The following is a 16,841-nucleotide window of genomic DNA, read 5'->3' on the forward strand; positions in this document are numbered from 1 at the left end:
ACTAATGGTTGGCAATGATAAAGTGAACATAAAAGATTATTGATAAATCAATTCAAACAATACATGTACTGGGAAAATGAATTGCCGTTTGTTGGAAATAGCACATCTTTTGTTTGTTTTTTATGCCGATTCAAAATGCCTTTATAAAGCAGATTATTTTAATCTACTAATATAGAGATTTTTATAGATCAAAAAAGATGATTACCCCCCCCCCCCCCGTTTCTCTCTCCCCCCCCCCCATTTTCATCTTGGATGTATAGTTCATGAGAATTATAATCATAATTATATCTTCATTTACATGAACCTGAACTAAAAAGGAGCCTACAATACGCCTTTCTGAATCATCTTTTTTAAGCAAAATCATCGTGTAGTTGGAGAAGGATTAACCTAGATTAACCCAGTAGTGTATCTATGTTACCCAAGACCCAATGCCCACTTCGAATCTGATTCTATGGGACTTAATAAACATGATCAATGTTAATAGCAGTCGATGCAGATGTAGGCCTATAAGATTATAGTACTTTGATTATAATTTATTGCAAGCTTAGATTTCCAATTTATTTTTGCAAGATATTGATGAAGACAACGATGCAAGTCTTGCGAGATTTACGCGAGACACAGAAAAACTGTCAGCAGACGGCGAACAGAACCACAGGAAAACCAGTCTGTCAGTCGTGTCAGTAGACGGCAAGCCCACACGCGATGCCTATGGAACTTTATGTGAAGTGGAAAGACACACACACAAGCCCTGTTTGAAAGGCGTGCAATTCTCTCATTCGAATCTGACTCTGTGGTTAGCAGACGACCATGCCATTGGTACATGTACTGTGTACACAACGAAAGTATGCGTAAGTCCACGCGCATGCGTACAATACCAACTACTAGTAGTATACTTATAGTCTGTGCTCAAGTGACACAATTGGCAATTTCGACGAGTTGGGGTTACGGAGAAGAAAAAAAATCGCAGCAGGGAATACATCTTCAAGTGACTGTGATTGACTGTGATGGCGCTATGCAACTTCTAGCAATGGGCTGGATTGCTTCACTCAATATATACAGTTGCAAAGATAAATCGAGAATCGTTTCGTCCAGATTCCATTCTCATTTTCAGTTTTAAAGTACAAAATTGTCAACATGATGTGGATATTTGAAAAAATAAAATGCGTGATAACTACAGCTTATTGTGTCAGCCACAACATACTTAAATTTTAGAAGACATAGAGCAAAATCAACTGAGATACAGGTGCTAGAACGTTGTCAAGTCAATGTATGGTTGAGAAAAAAAAAATCACCTCCCGTAGACATAACACGTAAATTTGGCCTATTTTCAGTCTTTGCTTTTAATCACAATTTCCAGTATGGTGACGTCATCAAATTGCAAAACAATGACATGGACTTGAAAGGGAAATGTTCAAAGTACAACATATCTGAATTTGGGATAATATTGAGTTAAAACAGCAGAGATATCAGAAAATGAATAATATCAGAAACAGTACCTCAAAAACTTAATTCCACTTTTCTGATTTCAGATGACGATATGATGACGTCATCGAATTTTCCTCGAAATATTATACTTGAAATGTTATTTACAATTCATGTATTTGTAATATGCAATAAAAACAAATGGTTGCTGGACATGTTAAAGAGCTATGGCGAAATAAACAAAGACATGTTTTTCACTATATTTGCACATAAACGCGCGAGCGGAATTTGAACTTTGACCCAAGTGCATTGCTTTGTTATTGGTCAAAATCGATCAGAAATCAATGGATATCGTTACTAAATGTATCAGAATCTAAATCAGTCAAAAAAGGTGTATTTTCATGTTGCTTACGCGCTGTGCGCGCTAAAACGCGCGGACGGATGTGCACGCGCGGAATGTTTTGAAACGCTTAGAATTGTCGGAAACTTCGAAATAAAAAAAACCTTGGGATGTCGATTTGAGCATTTTAACATTTTGACGCGCACGTACGCGCACGTCATTGTGACCTGGGTAATTATCATAGTACAGGACGATCAGACGTGACTTAAACTTTACGTCTACCGAAAATGGTAAAAAAAAAATGGCATTTAGTTATTAAGTTATGATCGATCATTAATAATCATAAGATGGCGGCAAGATAGCGTCAAAGAAGTTATCGTTATGAAAATGTTACTGTACTGAGATATTGTGATGAGATATGATGACTTAGTCAAGTCATTATTGAGATATTTTGTTCACAAAATTCGTCAGAAAGAAATGGGAATTTCGAGCAAACACTAATAAAAAAGAAGATTCCGTACTAAATCAAGAAACGCAAACGCTATCGGCGTATCACCTAATGAAGGATAAAAGAAAGAATTCGTACAATCACAATAGGTAATACTCAAGACTGGCGTATCACCTAAAAAACGGTCCAGAACCAGAATATGCAGGTCCCTGCACCGGCGCCTGTCCGCTAGAGAGGCAGACCAGACAGGCAGCCTCCATCTACGATTGTCCTTTTTATAGACATGTTACCACTTGGTCCGATTGCTACCAGCTGAATACAGACAACCTTTGATGGTACGTATCAGTTGCTTCTGGTTTGAATTTATATGATTGTGAAGCATTCTCCGATGATTATGTGCCAGAATGCATGTGAAAACGCATTGTTTTGTCGGTCAGCGATGAACACGCTGTGTGAAGTGCGTGCATGGGATTGTGAGTGCCGAGTTGGAGCCAACTAATTAATTCAGCGACTAACAGCACAGCATAAATATACAAGATCCGAAATCGCTACTGAGGGCCGGATGCATATTAACGCTAGCAATTGCTTTTGCTAGCCTTTTACTTGAATCCGTATGCATAAAAACAAGCAACTGCTTTCGAGCAGAAGCTTTTGCTAGCTAGCACAAGCAATTGCTTGCTGCTCGTGAGCAATTGCTTAGAGACCAAGCATTTGCTTAAAAACGTATGCATAAAACGTACCTTTTTGCTTGTTCTTGCTAGCAATTGCTTACTATTTTCAAAGCTCTGTAAAATGAGCTGGAGCTTTTACTTGACTGGGACGTTCCCTTTTAAGTATCATTTTCATTATTCATAAAAGAAAGACCAACCTTGTGCAGGAGTAGTATAAATCTACAAGAAATTACTCCTAAGTAGTGTAAGAAACTTTTTCGTTGCAACAACCGAAACGTCCAGTGGTTAGCACGCAAAATGTGATGAAAAACAGGTAGGATGTCTGACTTCGGTGGAGAGCAAGGAGACCTCTCTTCACGTGCGATCTGGCAGATCGGGCTACCATATAAGCAGTGATGGTAATCAGCCAGTAAGCGTGTGTTCATAGATGTGTGTGTGCGTCTGTGTGTGCATTTATGAGTGTCATTTCATAGCTCTTCTGCTATTTCAGGAAATGTTTCCGCACACACATGCCCTTTCAAATACATGCTGTCACACTCGCCTTTGTTCTTGTGTTCGCACAGGCGTGACGTCCCTTTTATTGAAAACGCAAGCAATTGCTTGTGCGGGACAAGCAAAAGGTATCAGCACAAGCAAAAGGTTATGCATATGGATTTAAGCAATTGCTTGAGCTAGACCTTTTGCTAGACGAGCTTGCGCTTTTGCTTGAAGCAATTGCTTACAAGCTATTGCTTGTTTTATGGATTCGACCCAATAGTTATAAACACTAACAATGAAGATTATAGCATTTATGAAAATTGAGATAGAATATAATATCCAAGCCTCATTTACTCAATCTTAAAAAAAAAAAGGTTTTCCTAATATTAACAAACTGTCTTTTGGAGGCAGTTTACTGCCACATGTCATACCATGAAATTTGAAATGTAATACTAATGGAGTCATCGAAAACGATAATTGTGTGTACATATTTCCGAGTATTGTCAAAAGCATATACTTTGGTTGTCGAGTCTTTTTTAAAGATTCAGTAGCATTGACTTGTTTCTTTAATCTTATCAATAACATATCAGTTTATTTATTGAACGCCTCCTTCTTGTCCTTACAAAGCGCATTGCAAAGAATAAAAATAGAGAAATAAGAATCATTGATATTTAGATTTACAATATACTTACATCAGAATTACAGTAAAGCAAGGAGAACAACATTTTCCAGCACAAAATAGAAATGAACGACTAAAATAGATGAGATTTTAATGATTTTAATGATTTCTTAAGTGAATCTAAGGATTGATATTGGAGGTGGCGTGGGAGAATATTCCATAGTTTGGAATAACCGATCCACTGAGTATTAATCTTTGTTGAAACAGTGTTCACGAGGGTATTTAGATTGTTGTGATAAAACAATACGTTTGAGTAATTGGGAAAGCACATAAACGAAGGGGTGATTTGCAGTTGTTATGATTATGATATGCAATGTATGTACATTCTATAGTGATACTCTTTTTCTTATAAGATATATCCGTATATTTTTTCTGAGCTTTCCCCGTATTGTCGTCTCATGTCTGTATTGTTGTAACTGAATCGCGTATTGTAATTTAAATTTTAATTGAAATTTATGACTGTAGTTTGTTCGTTCTCACAAATTCGAATTCTTCATCCTTTCTAGTTCTAAATTCAGAGCTTATTTTCTTGTTTTTGTTTTTGTTTTTCTTGTTGACTGATCGAAAGCTGGACTTCGAAGGCCAAGGGAGTTCGGATATTTAGCTACTAAAGTACCTTTCTGTTATGTGAAATTTGCTTATTCCGCATGCTCCTTAAAATATCATTATATGTCAAGTGATACATTTAAACCATAAGTATTCATGGTATAGCCACATAACCAGTGTTGATCTCTTTCTAGACGGGCTGGATTGTCTTGTGTATACCTCTGGGTCTTGCCGGAATTTTTCAGTGGATAAGACTGATGGAATGCTTTGCTCAAAAATTACGATGCGTCACAATCGGATAAAGTCTCTGTAAAAAGTTAAAAGATACTCAATAATCCTCAATTCCTACCATTTTTTTTTCAATTAATCTTCTGTTCTTATCCATGTGGACGAATGGGTTCTCGTGTGATAATTAGCGTAGACAACCACTCGTACTGAGCACACTGTGTATTCCCTATTCCCTATTTAATTTTTCTCTGCATCATGGTGGCATGTTAACATAATATTGTTAAAAACAATTAATTAGGCATAGTTTGTCATAATTTGGAACGAAATACGCATGTCTAATAAATAACAAGATATCGGGCCGAATGCATAAAACAAGCAATTGCTTGAAAGCAATTGCTTCAGGCAAAAGCACGAGCTCGTCAAGCAAAAGGTCTAGCTAACTAAAGCAATTGCTTAAATCCATATACATAACCTTTTGCCTGTGCTTATACCTTTTGCTTGTCCCGCACAAGCAATAATTGCTTGCGTTTTCAACAAAAGGGACGTCACGCCTGTGCGAACACAAGAACAAAGGCGAGTGTGGCAGCATGTACTTGAAAGGGCATATGTGTGCGAAAACATTTCCTGGAAGAGCTATGAAATGACACTCATAAATGCACACACAGACGCACACACACATCTATACACACACACGTATTACTGGCTGCTTCCCATCACTGCTTACAGTAGCCCGGATCTGCCAGATCGCACATGGAGAGAGGTCTCCTTGCTCTCCACCGAAGTCAGATATCCTACCTGTTTTTCATCACATTTTCCGTGCTAACTACTGGATATTACCGTTGTTCAAATTAAAAATTTTTCTTACACTACTTAGGGGTAATTTCTTGTAGATTTATACCACTCCTGCACAAGAGTGGTCTTTCTTTCATGAATATGAAAATGATACTTAAAAGGGAACGTCCCATAGTTAAGCAAAAGCTCAAGCTCAGTTTACAGAGCTTTGAAAATCGTAAACAATCGCTAGCAAGAACCAGCAAAAGGTATGTTTTATGCATACGTTTTTAAGCAAATACTTGGTCTCTAAGCAATTGCTTGTGCTTGCTAGCAAAAGCTTCTGCTCGCAAGCAATTGCTTGTTTTTATGCATACGGATTCGAGTAAAAGGCTAGCACAAGCAATTGCTAGCGTTTATGCATCCGGCCCATTCACATATCAATTTCCCTCTACCTCTCGGCGCTGACCTTGGGTTGGTCTCAAATCATGTGCCATTTGGTACTTCCGATTAGGTGTTCCCCTATACCTTCAAGCTTTCATCCATCCATTACTTTTTTATAAAGAATTATGTACTCCTCTCCATCTCATTTTCCTGTCCTCTTACTCCTGTCACCTATACTTCTGACAACATCATGATATTGCAGGAGATGTACACTTCGGCTTCAGAACTTCTGTATAACGCCGGCAGACAACACGTGTATTGGAAAGAAATCAAGATCCTCGTTCCCCCGACGTGGTCTCCACAGGAGCACTACGGCGTCGCCAAGACGGAGACAATGGAAACGGCTCACATCGCCGTGCACTCCGGGAGTCCACGAGGCGACGAGCCGTACGTGGAAAACCCTTTCGGCTGCGGCCAACAGGGCATTCTGACTCACATCTCGCCTGCGTACATTTCCGACAAGCTTTATCGCGAGAAAAGATTTGGTCCCACAGGTAGGTGAAAGGCTGGATGTTTGAGTCGTATATTCAAAAGTTATGTGTAAACCATACTCAATGGATTACCATGGAAACCGTGTCCTTCCTTTCAATTGCAAACGCATAATCAAATATCAGTTCCCAGGAGTAATACACCTGTATCGCCAGAAAGAGAGAAGGGGAAAAAATATAAGAGATAAAAGTTTTAAAAAAATATTAGACGAGATATGAAACTCGTCACTGAAGATGAGTCAGGTGATACGCTGGGGTTCATCAGATATCGGTCACAGGTGAACGACAACGAAAATGATGTAAAATAGCGACTTGAAGTTATATTAAGATACATTCGTGAAGTCCAGTTCTTTATACAATCCTACATAATTGAAATTGAAATTGAAATTGAAAGGGTATTTTATTGAATAATGTCCACTGCAGCCCGCAGGCTGGATTGCAGACATTTTACAGAAATAAGCACGATTACTATAAAATATGGACAAGATTCTATAAATACATAGAATGAAAAAAACAAATCAAACGTATTCGTTACACAATATTAACATTTAAAACGAAACAAACACATTTTATACATGTAAAATTTCTAACATCACTATTCTCATTGCCATAAATAATCACGATTACTTAAAAAAAACCTGTAAATTCAACTTCTTTCTCATTTTCCTCTATTTTCCTTTTTCTCTTCTTTTTGTGTTCTTCTTATTCTTCATTTTCTCTCTCCTTTTTTTTTTAGCTTTACATTATCCAACTTTAACTTTTTTCCCTTCAACCTCATTTAATTCACTAACAATATCCAAAACTAGTTATCATTATCATAACCACACATTTTAATATCATTACAACAAAATCCCTGTTTACATTATTACTATAACAATAATCAATATCACATTCATCCCCCCAAAAAATCCTTCATTGTTACTTGAAACATTGAGTTCATATATCAAAACAATTGTTCAAACATAAAGATGAAAAAAAAAATCATATATCACAGATCACATAACACAGAACATAAGAAGGCGGGTATTGCACTATTGTGTAGGGCAGTATTGCACTGGCTGAGTCAGAAAAGTTTGCCTGAGACTTAAAAAAATGGCACATGGCATATGAGGAAAAAAATGAAAATTGGAGATAAAATCAGTAATGAACATAAAAAACATATTCTGTGTTTATATTGTATATACTGGTTACTTGCACTTGTTCATTCAGATCAAATTGTTTCTGTCATGCAACCAAGTGGAAATTTCATGCGTGTGTCGGCGTGTGCAAGAAAGTCGATTAGACAAGCTATGTAACTGAATATTTACCAATAGGTCTTCAAAATTAAAAAAAATACAGAAATCAAACATGGCAATAAAGTCTTTTCAGAGTCACCTTCACTTTAACATTTGCATATTCAAATATAAACTTTGACCATTATTTGCATAACCAAGAGGGCTATGTCTCATCTTGTCGTCATTATATAATATGATCAGTTAGACAAACTCTATAAGCCTGCAAAACTTTGCAGCAGTCGAAGCAATGTAGTCTCCAACACAAAACAAAGGGATATTGTGTGTGTGTGTGTGTGTGTGTGTGTGCGTGCGTATGGGTGCGATTACATGAGAACGTGATTTCTACATGGACGAACGTGGAATTACCCCATTAAAAAAAAGTAAAAGAGGAGAGGTATCTTGTTTCGTCGTCTTGTGGGGTTCGAACCAGCACGTGTGCAACCTTACGTCTCTGGCGCCAGAGATGGCGCCTTTAACCTCTCAGCTATACGTCTCGCAGGAAAAGTACGTGGAACGTAAGCTTATATGTGAAAGATAAATAAGGAATCATTTCGTCCACATACGATTCTCATTTTCAGTTTGCAGCTGCAAAATTGTCAACCTCATGAGGAGATTTAAAAGAAATAAAACACATGATTACTGCAGCTTATTGTCTCAGCTACAACATACTTAGGTTTCAGAGGAAATGGAGAAAAATCAGCTGAGGTAAAGGTGCTTAGAACTGTCTGAAACTTCGAGAAAACCCGTTGGGATGTCGATTTGAGCATATTAAAATAATGACGCGCACTTACGCGCGCGTCATGATGACCTGGGTAATTAGCATAGTACAGGACGATCAGACGTGACTTGAACTTTATGTCTACAGAAAATGGTAAAGAAATAGCATTTAGTTATGAAGTTATGATCGATCATTGAAAATCACAAAATGGCGCTTAGATGACGTCACAGATAAGTTGTCGTCATGAAAATGTTACTGAACTCAGATATTGTTATGAGATATGATGACTGAACATTTCATGTGAATTGGTCAAGTCATTATTGAGATATTTTGTTCTCAAAATTCGTCAGAAAGAAATGGGAATTTCGAGCAAACACTAGGTGACACGCCGTTAGCATATCACCTAACAAGACGAATATCTTGATCCATGGCACGGTAAGATCATGAATAATATTGGGATAAGCGAATTAAATATAGGGAAACGCGGTAAAAACCATCTGAAAACAAGGCTATTTTGTGAACATGCGTGTGCTGGTATGGGAGGCTAAGTGATGTGATGACAGGATAACCACATTTTATTTTGCAATGTTGGTCGCAGCAAATATCGCCGTCAAAACGCTAATGATCACGTAGTGCATACAGGAGTCCTCGTATCACTGTCCACATTGTTTACTTTCTGCAGAGAGCGTCCTGGTGAGAATCTGGGCGTATTTTCGATGGGGTTTGTTCGAGGAACATTACGACGCCGCGCTAAGCAAAGCTGGCGTTGTACCGGCGTGCGATGCCGGTGGCCGTTCGATCGGGGCGCGTTGTTCGGCGAACATAGAAGGCGAGGTAATGTGGCCGGACAACACTCCATGCAACTATGGAGATGGGAACAACATTGGATATCCAACTGAGTGTCGCTTCGTCCCTGTTGGTGGACAGAATGCTACTTCATCACTCCTCTTCGGAACCAAGGATTTTCACATTCCTACCGTGAGTGGACATCTGTTAGTAATCTCCCCGTATTTCAATATTCACAAGATGTTCTCATGTATTTCTGGTATATAATGAACCTGTAGAGGGCAGTTGGTACACACAGACACAGACACACAGACACACACACAAACACACACACACACTCTCTTTTCCTCCACATTTTTGTTTTATTTCGAATACATTCGTTGCTGTACATTCCACTTAAATGTTTGAATAAACAAATGAATATACAAAACATAATATCTTCTGTCAAAGAGTACAGTAGGTCTAAATCATTCTACTTGAATGTTCAAATAAACACATGTACAATATTCACATATATATATATATTTATGTGATAAAAACCTAAAATGGCACTAGATCTAAAAACGCTTTATCCTGGCGAGGACCGAAAGCGCATGATTTAGAAACAAGACATCAAACAGGTTAGTCATCGCATTCTTCATCAGCGACCAGGATGCGATGTGGTGTTAGATTAAAATCCGTTTCTGTAGCAGACATACACACAAGGGTATACGTCTGCTCAAGCTGGTCGGACGGATTTCAAAACTAACCTGCTTGTGATGGAATGCGTCTAGTCTGGTAGTTGTGGCCACAGTGCATGGTAACCGCGCAGTGTGCCTGTGCGCGTTAGGCATCAATGGACTGGTTCCCTCCATGAAGAGCCAAAGATGAAAGGATGAATTCAGTGTTTTAAAAAATGACCAAAAAAAAAAAAAAGAGAATCCCTGATAACTTTTCAATGGACTTTTGCCAACGTCATGCTCCGATTTACTATCATGAAGATAAACGGATCAGAGACCCACCAAATCTTGTCCTTCACTGACGCAACCTCACACCTCCGGCCCCCATAGAGACATCCCAGCTAGTAATCGTGCCTTGTCCATGATGGAATACTGTATCAGACTTTCCTGATAGTCAACGGTCTTTCCCGTAGTCAATCAGACTTTACCTGATAGTCATCCAGCTTTTCCTGGTAGTCACTGATCAAAAACGAACAGAAGTGAATGTGATAAAAACCTTTATAAAATGGGTTCAAGAATGTAGCCAATAGGAAGCGCTGAAATGAGTCACGTGTGCTTTGGTTATTCTAGTCCCATCGCACTGCGTGTTAAATCCTATTGCCGATCGTCCGTGCGCGCGGCGGCTCCTTTGAATTGCATGCATACAGTACGCGCTGTCAATCCTGTAAACAACTTCTAGTTCGGGCTGCCGGCCGGCCGGCCTTTCTTCCCTTGTGCATAACATGTGTGGCGTGCCTTGGGCGTACGTATACTCTTACGTACACTTTGTACAGTACAGTAGACCAAGCGTTGTGGGACCGGACGCGTACATGGAGTCACTTTGAAGGGCAACCAACGATTTAGCAGGTTAATTCTCACGCCGTTTTCAGAGTATGTTGTCTAGTAGGCCTATATGAGGAGTCTATATCAAGTCTTTAAGGTAAAGGGTGCATATTCTATGTAAAATAAATAAGTTTTCATGCGGGAACTTAAGTGTCCGGAAACCCAACCCCCATCATACTTATACTGTATGTGCGGGATTTCCGAGTGCGACGTGCGTAAATGTTTGGGACGAACATCTTCGGACGTCTTGACCCACAAAGGTACGTGAAAAACGCTGAAAATGCTGTTAGTTTGCGAATTTTCGACCCATTTTATAAAACAAATGATGCACAGGATTATTTCGTGGCGTTAGTGGAGGCGTAGCTCACTCTCGGGTATTTACAATGTAGTGCATGTTTCACAATTGTAAATACCCTCGAGTGCGCTATACGCCTCCACTAACGCACTCTATCCTGTGCATCATTTGTATAAAAATGGCAATAGATCTAAAAACGCTTTATCCTGGCGAGGATCGAAAGCGCATGATTTAGAAACAAGACACCAAACAGGTTAGTCATCGCATTCTTCATCAGTGACCGGGATGCGATGTGGTGTTAGATTAAAATCCGTTTCTAAAGCAGACATACACACAAGGGTATACGTCTGCTCCTGGTCGGACGGATTTCAAAACTAACCTGCTTGTTATATATCCACACTTGATATATTATATATCGTATATAAATATTTGTATTATATATATATATATATATATATATATATATATATACATATATGAAGAGTTTGTTCGCAAAAACCGATAAGTCCATTTTTGAAGATTTTGAAGTACGGTCTCTGTCATAAAGTACAAAATAATACCTTTTAAATGATGTATTGGTCACTACATATAAAGGTACATTTTTGAAGTTATGGTCAAAAGAAGCAAAAATGTTCTTATTATTCTCTTTATTTTTCTTGACCTTTAATCGCAAATATCTCCATTTGGCAAATATGGACTTATCGGTTTTTCCGAACAAACTCCTCATATAGATATATATATATATATATATATATATTCACATATATTGTATAAACATAAAAATAATAATAATAATATATATATATATATATATATATATACTCACAACACAACACTTCCTGTGAAGGAGTACACGTAAATCATTCTACTTTAAAGTTCATGTAAACAAAATAATGTACCAGTTTTCAAATATACAAAGCATAATATCTCTTCTCAATAAGTACACAAGAAGCATATGAATGAAATATTTTGCAATAAAATCCCCAATTTCCCATCCCCCATAACATATACAAAAATCAATCTTTCCTTATCATTAATTAATTGATCTGCCCTTTATGTACGCCCCACCCTAACATTCCATCTCTTATCGCCCTTAACCTACCTATTCCCTAATCTTACCTTAATTCCCCACCCCCTCCCGCCCCAGAAAAATAAAACCCTTGGTGCTAAAATTTTAGCCTACCAACCAAAACAATACTTGGTGATTTTTGGTAAATTTTTAGTGATTTCAGAACCAACAAAAAATAATCGTAATAAATACAAACAAAAATGCTCTTTCCCCAAAGTTTTCCCCACACACTACATTGCAATTTCCTGTCGAAACATAACATGTGTGTCTTTTGTCACACACACATACACACACACACACAAAAACCACACACACACATACTAAAAGGTTTTACCCAAACACATCCTACACGTTTCGCATTTACTGCGTTTGACTACTACAACGCTGTACGTGTTCTGCAATATATTGCACCGAGACTGGCGCAGTGCAATCGTGCAGAGTGCTCGATGGAAGTTTATTAAGATTATTAGCATTTACAATCATGAATCAGTTTGTGGTTGTCATGAAGTTGAAGTCTAAGCCACACTTTTCAAAATTGTGTGATTTTTTAATGATTTTTGGTGATTCTTCACATGCCTTTTGGTGATTTTGTTCCGTCGGGACCTGGCAACGGCGCATCCCCCGATACACAACCTCTGCATCCGACCCACCCACACACACACACACACACACACTCAAACACGGAAACGCTCGCTCAAACATACAACATACAACGTAGGACTGGTATAAAGAGCGAAATTAAAAGAAAAGAAAGTGTATTACAACATCCTTGCAGCATATCTCACATGACTCAATTGTGAGATAAGAAATAAAATCAGAGAAACAGATTAATAACCTAATCAAAGCCTTAGCTGTGTTCCCCTCCCACTTCGCTCAATGTTTATGCATTTTATTTCTTCTCATTGCTATTACTGTCAACAACTGTGTAGTCCCTTCCACAAAAAGGTACCTTCGCGGCGACAAGTCGCCGGTTTTGCCGAAGGCAAACCGTCTACTGGTCTCTGTGTAACGATAGTTATTATACAACGCCTAAATAGATCGTTGTAATTTGATTGGTTGTTTGACATTGATCATTTAGCAGATTTCACTGTGACGTCATCATCCGTGCAATTGTGGCTCCAAACGCTTGCGTTTGCAGTGTGTGTATGCCACAGCGCGCTAGCGTAAAACGCTCAGTGAGTGCTCTCTACATTTCAGATTCTCTCTCGTTTCTAACTTACTAAAACATCAAATGACAAGGTTCTATTTTAGGCGTTACATAAAACAAATAATACTTTGTTTTTCATTTGTGCAATAGACAGAATATTTCATTTGGTGAAAGATGAAATCTTTGATCCATTCAACTCATTTCATCTTTCACCTCACAAGATATTCTGTCCATTGCACTCATAAACATTCATTATTTGTATACCATCGCACTCGTGACCATTCACTATTTGTATACAATAGAGATTAGTGAAACCATCCAGTTCAACCTTCTTTCGTCGTTAGAGGGCGTTAGTACTCCGGGAAAATCGGGGAAACAAAATAGTACATTCAGGCAGAAGGTCTGGAAGCCAGACTACACATGGCTGTAGGCGTATATCACTTAACCCCCCCCCCCCCTCTTCATTTCTTCCTGTGGCGATCTCTTTATAGGTTGACTTTATACGTATACCCGCAGAAGTACTAAAAATGTAAAACGGTCCCCGCACAGTGCGGAATCTTTTCCCAATTCTATTACACCACAAACCAAACCCCAAACGAAGATACTTTATGGATAACCATGAGTATGATAACAATGCATGGTGTTGATACGCCACTAATTTTATTGTTCTTTCTACTACTACTACTACTACTACTACTACAACTGCTACTACTACTCTACTTCTACTACTACTACTATTACTATTATTATTACTATTACTATTACTATTATTTTACTATTACTATTACTATTATTTTACTATTACTATTACTATTACTATTACTATTACATTAGATTAACGAATTTTGCGACGATGATCCAGAGAGCCCGAATTTCCACAACGCGGAGGCGTTAAATCTTCAAAACAAGCGATGCGGAAACCTCGCTGCCTGGACGGTGATGAGGGAAAAAACAAACGATTTCGAAAACGGCCCACAGGTGGTGACGAACACTAAACCCATCTTTACTGTCATCCAAGCACCACTGTCTCGTAGCGTCGTTCTCGTTCTCGACAAAAGTGGCAGCATGTCGGTGAGTGTGATGCATTTTTAATTGAGGTTGGTGTAAGACGAATATTAATCAATAAACGAGCACGAACGGATACAAAGAGGGAAGGAACAAAGGTATTGATTCAGTCCCGGAAAGGGTAACATATAAAATAAATACATTAACGATTGAAATAATAATAAAGAAAGAATAAAGGGAACTAAATAACTGAATCAACAGATAAATAATTGTATCAATTAATTAGATAGTTTGTAAAAAAAAGAGAGAGAGAGAGTAATCAATATCAATCATCAAAATTGATTCATTAATTGATTATGAGTAATTGATTAAGTAATTGATCAATTAATTTTAATTAATACATTCAATGTACATAAAAATCAGTCGATTGGGTGCGGATAGATTTGGGATAGTCATGTCATTTTCTGGAATCACTTCAAATTGAAATACCAAGTAGAAAAAAACAACGAATTAATTTACTTACTTTATTTTCATCGAACAAAAGGCGAAACATAATACAAAGAAGTCAAGCAAAAGTGAAGAAGTACAAGCTGAAAAATATTGTCGTTAGTGTCTGGCAAACTCTTATCTAAGCTATCCCAGCATCTTGGTCCTGTATTTTGGGCATGCACAGTTCTCATTAAGGGGAAATGGAATTCTCTGTGATCGCCAGGTGTGATAATATTCTGTACATGACTATTTCGATGAAATAAATGGTAAAATATTTTTCGTAATTGATTGTTATTAAAATTTAACATAAACTGTCCATGTTGAAATAGATACAAATATTCTATTTTCAAAATTTTGTAATAAAAAAAGCATCAGTATTTTCTCGGGTGCCAAAAAAGGTAAACCTAAAAGTTTCATGAAAGAAATTTCTCCTAGGCTGCCCCCACCCCTCAACGAAAAACGCAGTATCTACATTCAGCTCTATTTCTCAAAAACCGAGATATTCACCATTTTATATTTTTGCCAAAGCCCCTGGAAAATATATTCTGTTGAAAAATTCCTTCATTGTGGAATTATTCAATTCAATTCAATTCAATAGTTCATCTATTTTTATGCCTCAGCCCCGTTAGGCATTATGTTTCTAGTTGTCCGTCCAGCCGTCCGTCTGTCTGTCCGTCCGTCCGTCCGTCCGTCCATACAAGATTCTTGTAAACATGATATCTCAAAAACCCCTTGGTAGATTTTCACCAAACTTGGCACAGAGATGCTCTACCAGGAATAAATGAACTTATTAGATTTTGACCGAGACCCACCCAAGTTCAAAGGTCAACAAACTTTGTCAAAAAAGGGCTATTTTCACACCGTAAACACTATATCTTGAGAGCCCCTGACCGAATTTTCATCAAACTTGGTACAACAATGGTAAACCATGCACTGTAAATAAGAAACACTAAGCTTTTTTGTTAAATATTCCTTACAAAAATTTTCTTCATTATGCTTGAAATGCAAACGTTCATTTCTGTGCCAAGATAGAGTGGATAATGCCTTCCCCCCCCCCCCCCCCCGACTAGGCTATTTGATATTTTACTATCAGTATCAGTTATCAGACATACAGGTATAGCCAGCCTAGATACACCATATCAAGATTAGTGTAGATCTAGGTCCAGACATCCCATCTATTGATCTAGACTTAAATATATTTTAGTCTAGACCAGATAGATCTAGATTCTAGTAGTACTAGTCTAGACCAAAATAAATTTAAATCGGATGTCTGGACCTAGATCGATCTAGACTACAGTAGTTTTTATATATCGTTTATTCTAGGCTGGCTACCAGGCTACACTAGTCTACAGCCTCAGGCTATACATGCCCGATACTGACAGAAAAAAAAAATAGCCTAGATAGTTTAGTTTACACGAGACAAGACTCTTTAATTAAAAAAAAAATACATCTTGTGTATAGGTCTAGATCGAAGTTACATCCGCACTCTAGGCATATTCCTTCTGGATCGAACCAAAGTTTTTTATGTCATGTAAATTTGTAATGTAACTTTTTTACTTATAAGTTGTAGCATGCAGCATGGGATCATGCATGCATTTTACGCAACCCAGTCTCACTATAGGGTCTAGATAGGAATTAAAATACAACTTAGTTTTAACTGTCTCTATTTTTGTCCATTTACCTATTTTTCACATAATCTATTGTCCGCTATTTAATTTTAAGACAGTATGGTATGGAGTAGATAATTGAACATTGACACTAGATTTAAGATTCTAAGTTTTGTTCTAGACTTCTTAGTTTTTATAAACAGGCCTGCCCTAGGCCTATTCTAGTCCTAGATCTTATCAAAAGAGGAGCAGTCTTTAAAATTATAGGTGCATCGAGATTCAAATTGTTCTTTTTGCCCTTAAATTTGCATGCGTCACTCTTAAGTTATTTAAGTTTATTAGTTAGACTACATGATACATCTGTCTAACTTAAGAATCAGAGGCCATAGATCTACT

The 16,841-nt window shown here is 37.7% G+C and overlaps 1 protein-coding gene across 1 annotated transcript in view; it reads left to right on the plus strand.

Moving 5' to 3' along the window:
• Positions 1-6,429: 6,429 nt before the first annotated feature.
• Positions 6,430-16,841, plus strand: part of LOC139714437 (calcium-activated chloride channel regulator 1-like) — a gene marked incomplete at its 5' end in the record, with an annotated part of 30,916 nt that continues 20,504 nt past the window's right edge. Inside the window, 3 exons of the mRNA XM_071626143.1 lie at positions 6,430-6,520; positions 9,189-9,484; positions 14,179-14,415. Coding sequence (XP_071482244.1) covers positions 6,430-6,520; positions 9,189-9,484; positions 14,179-14,415 — 624 coding nt within the window. The remainder of the gene's footprint in view (positions 6,521-9,188; positions 9,485-14,178; positions 14,416-16,841) is intronic.

This window comes from Diadema antillarum, unplaced genomic scaffold (assembly GCF_040938485.1).
Source record: "Diadema antillarum isolate AM-2024a unplaced genomic scaffold, OU_Dant_1.0 seq00002270_RagTag, whole genome shotgun sequence".
NCBI classification, from domain to species: Eukaryota; Metazoa; Echinodermata; class Echinoidea; order Diadematoida; family Diadematidae; genus Diadema; species Diadema antillarum.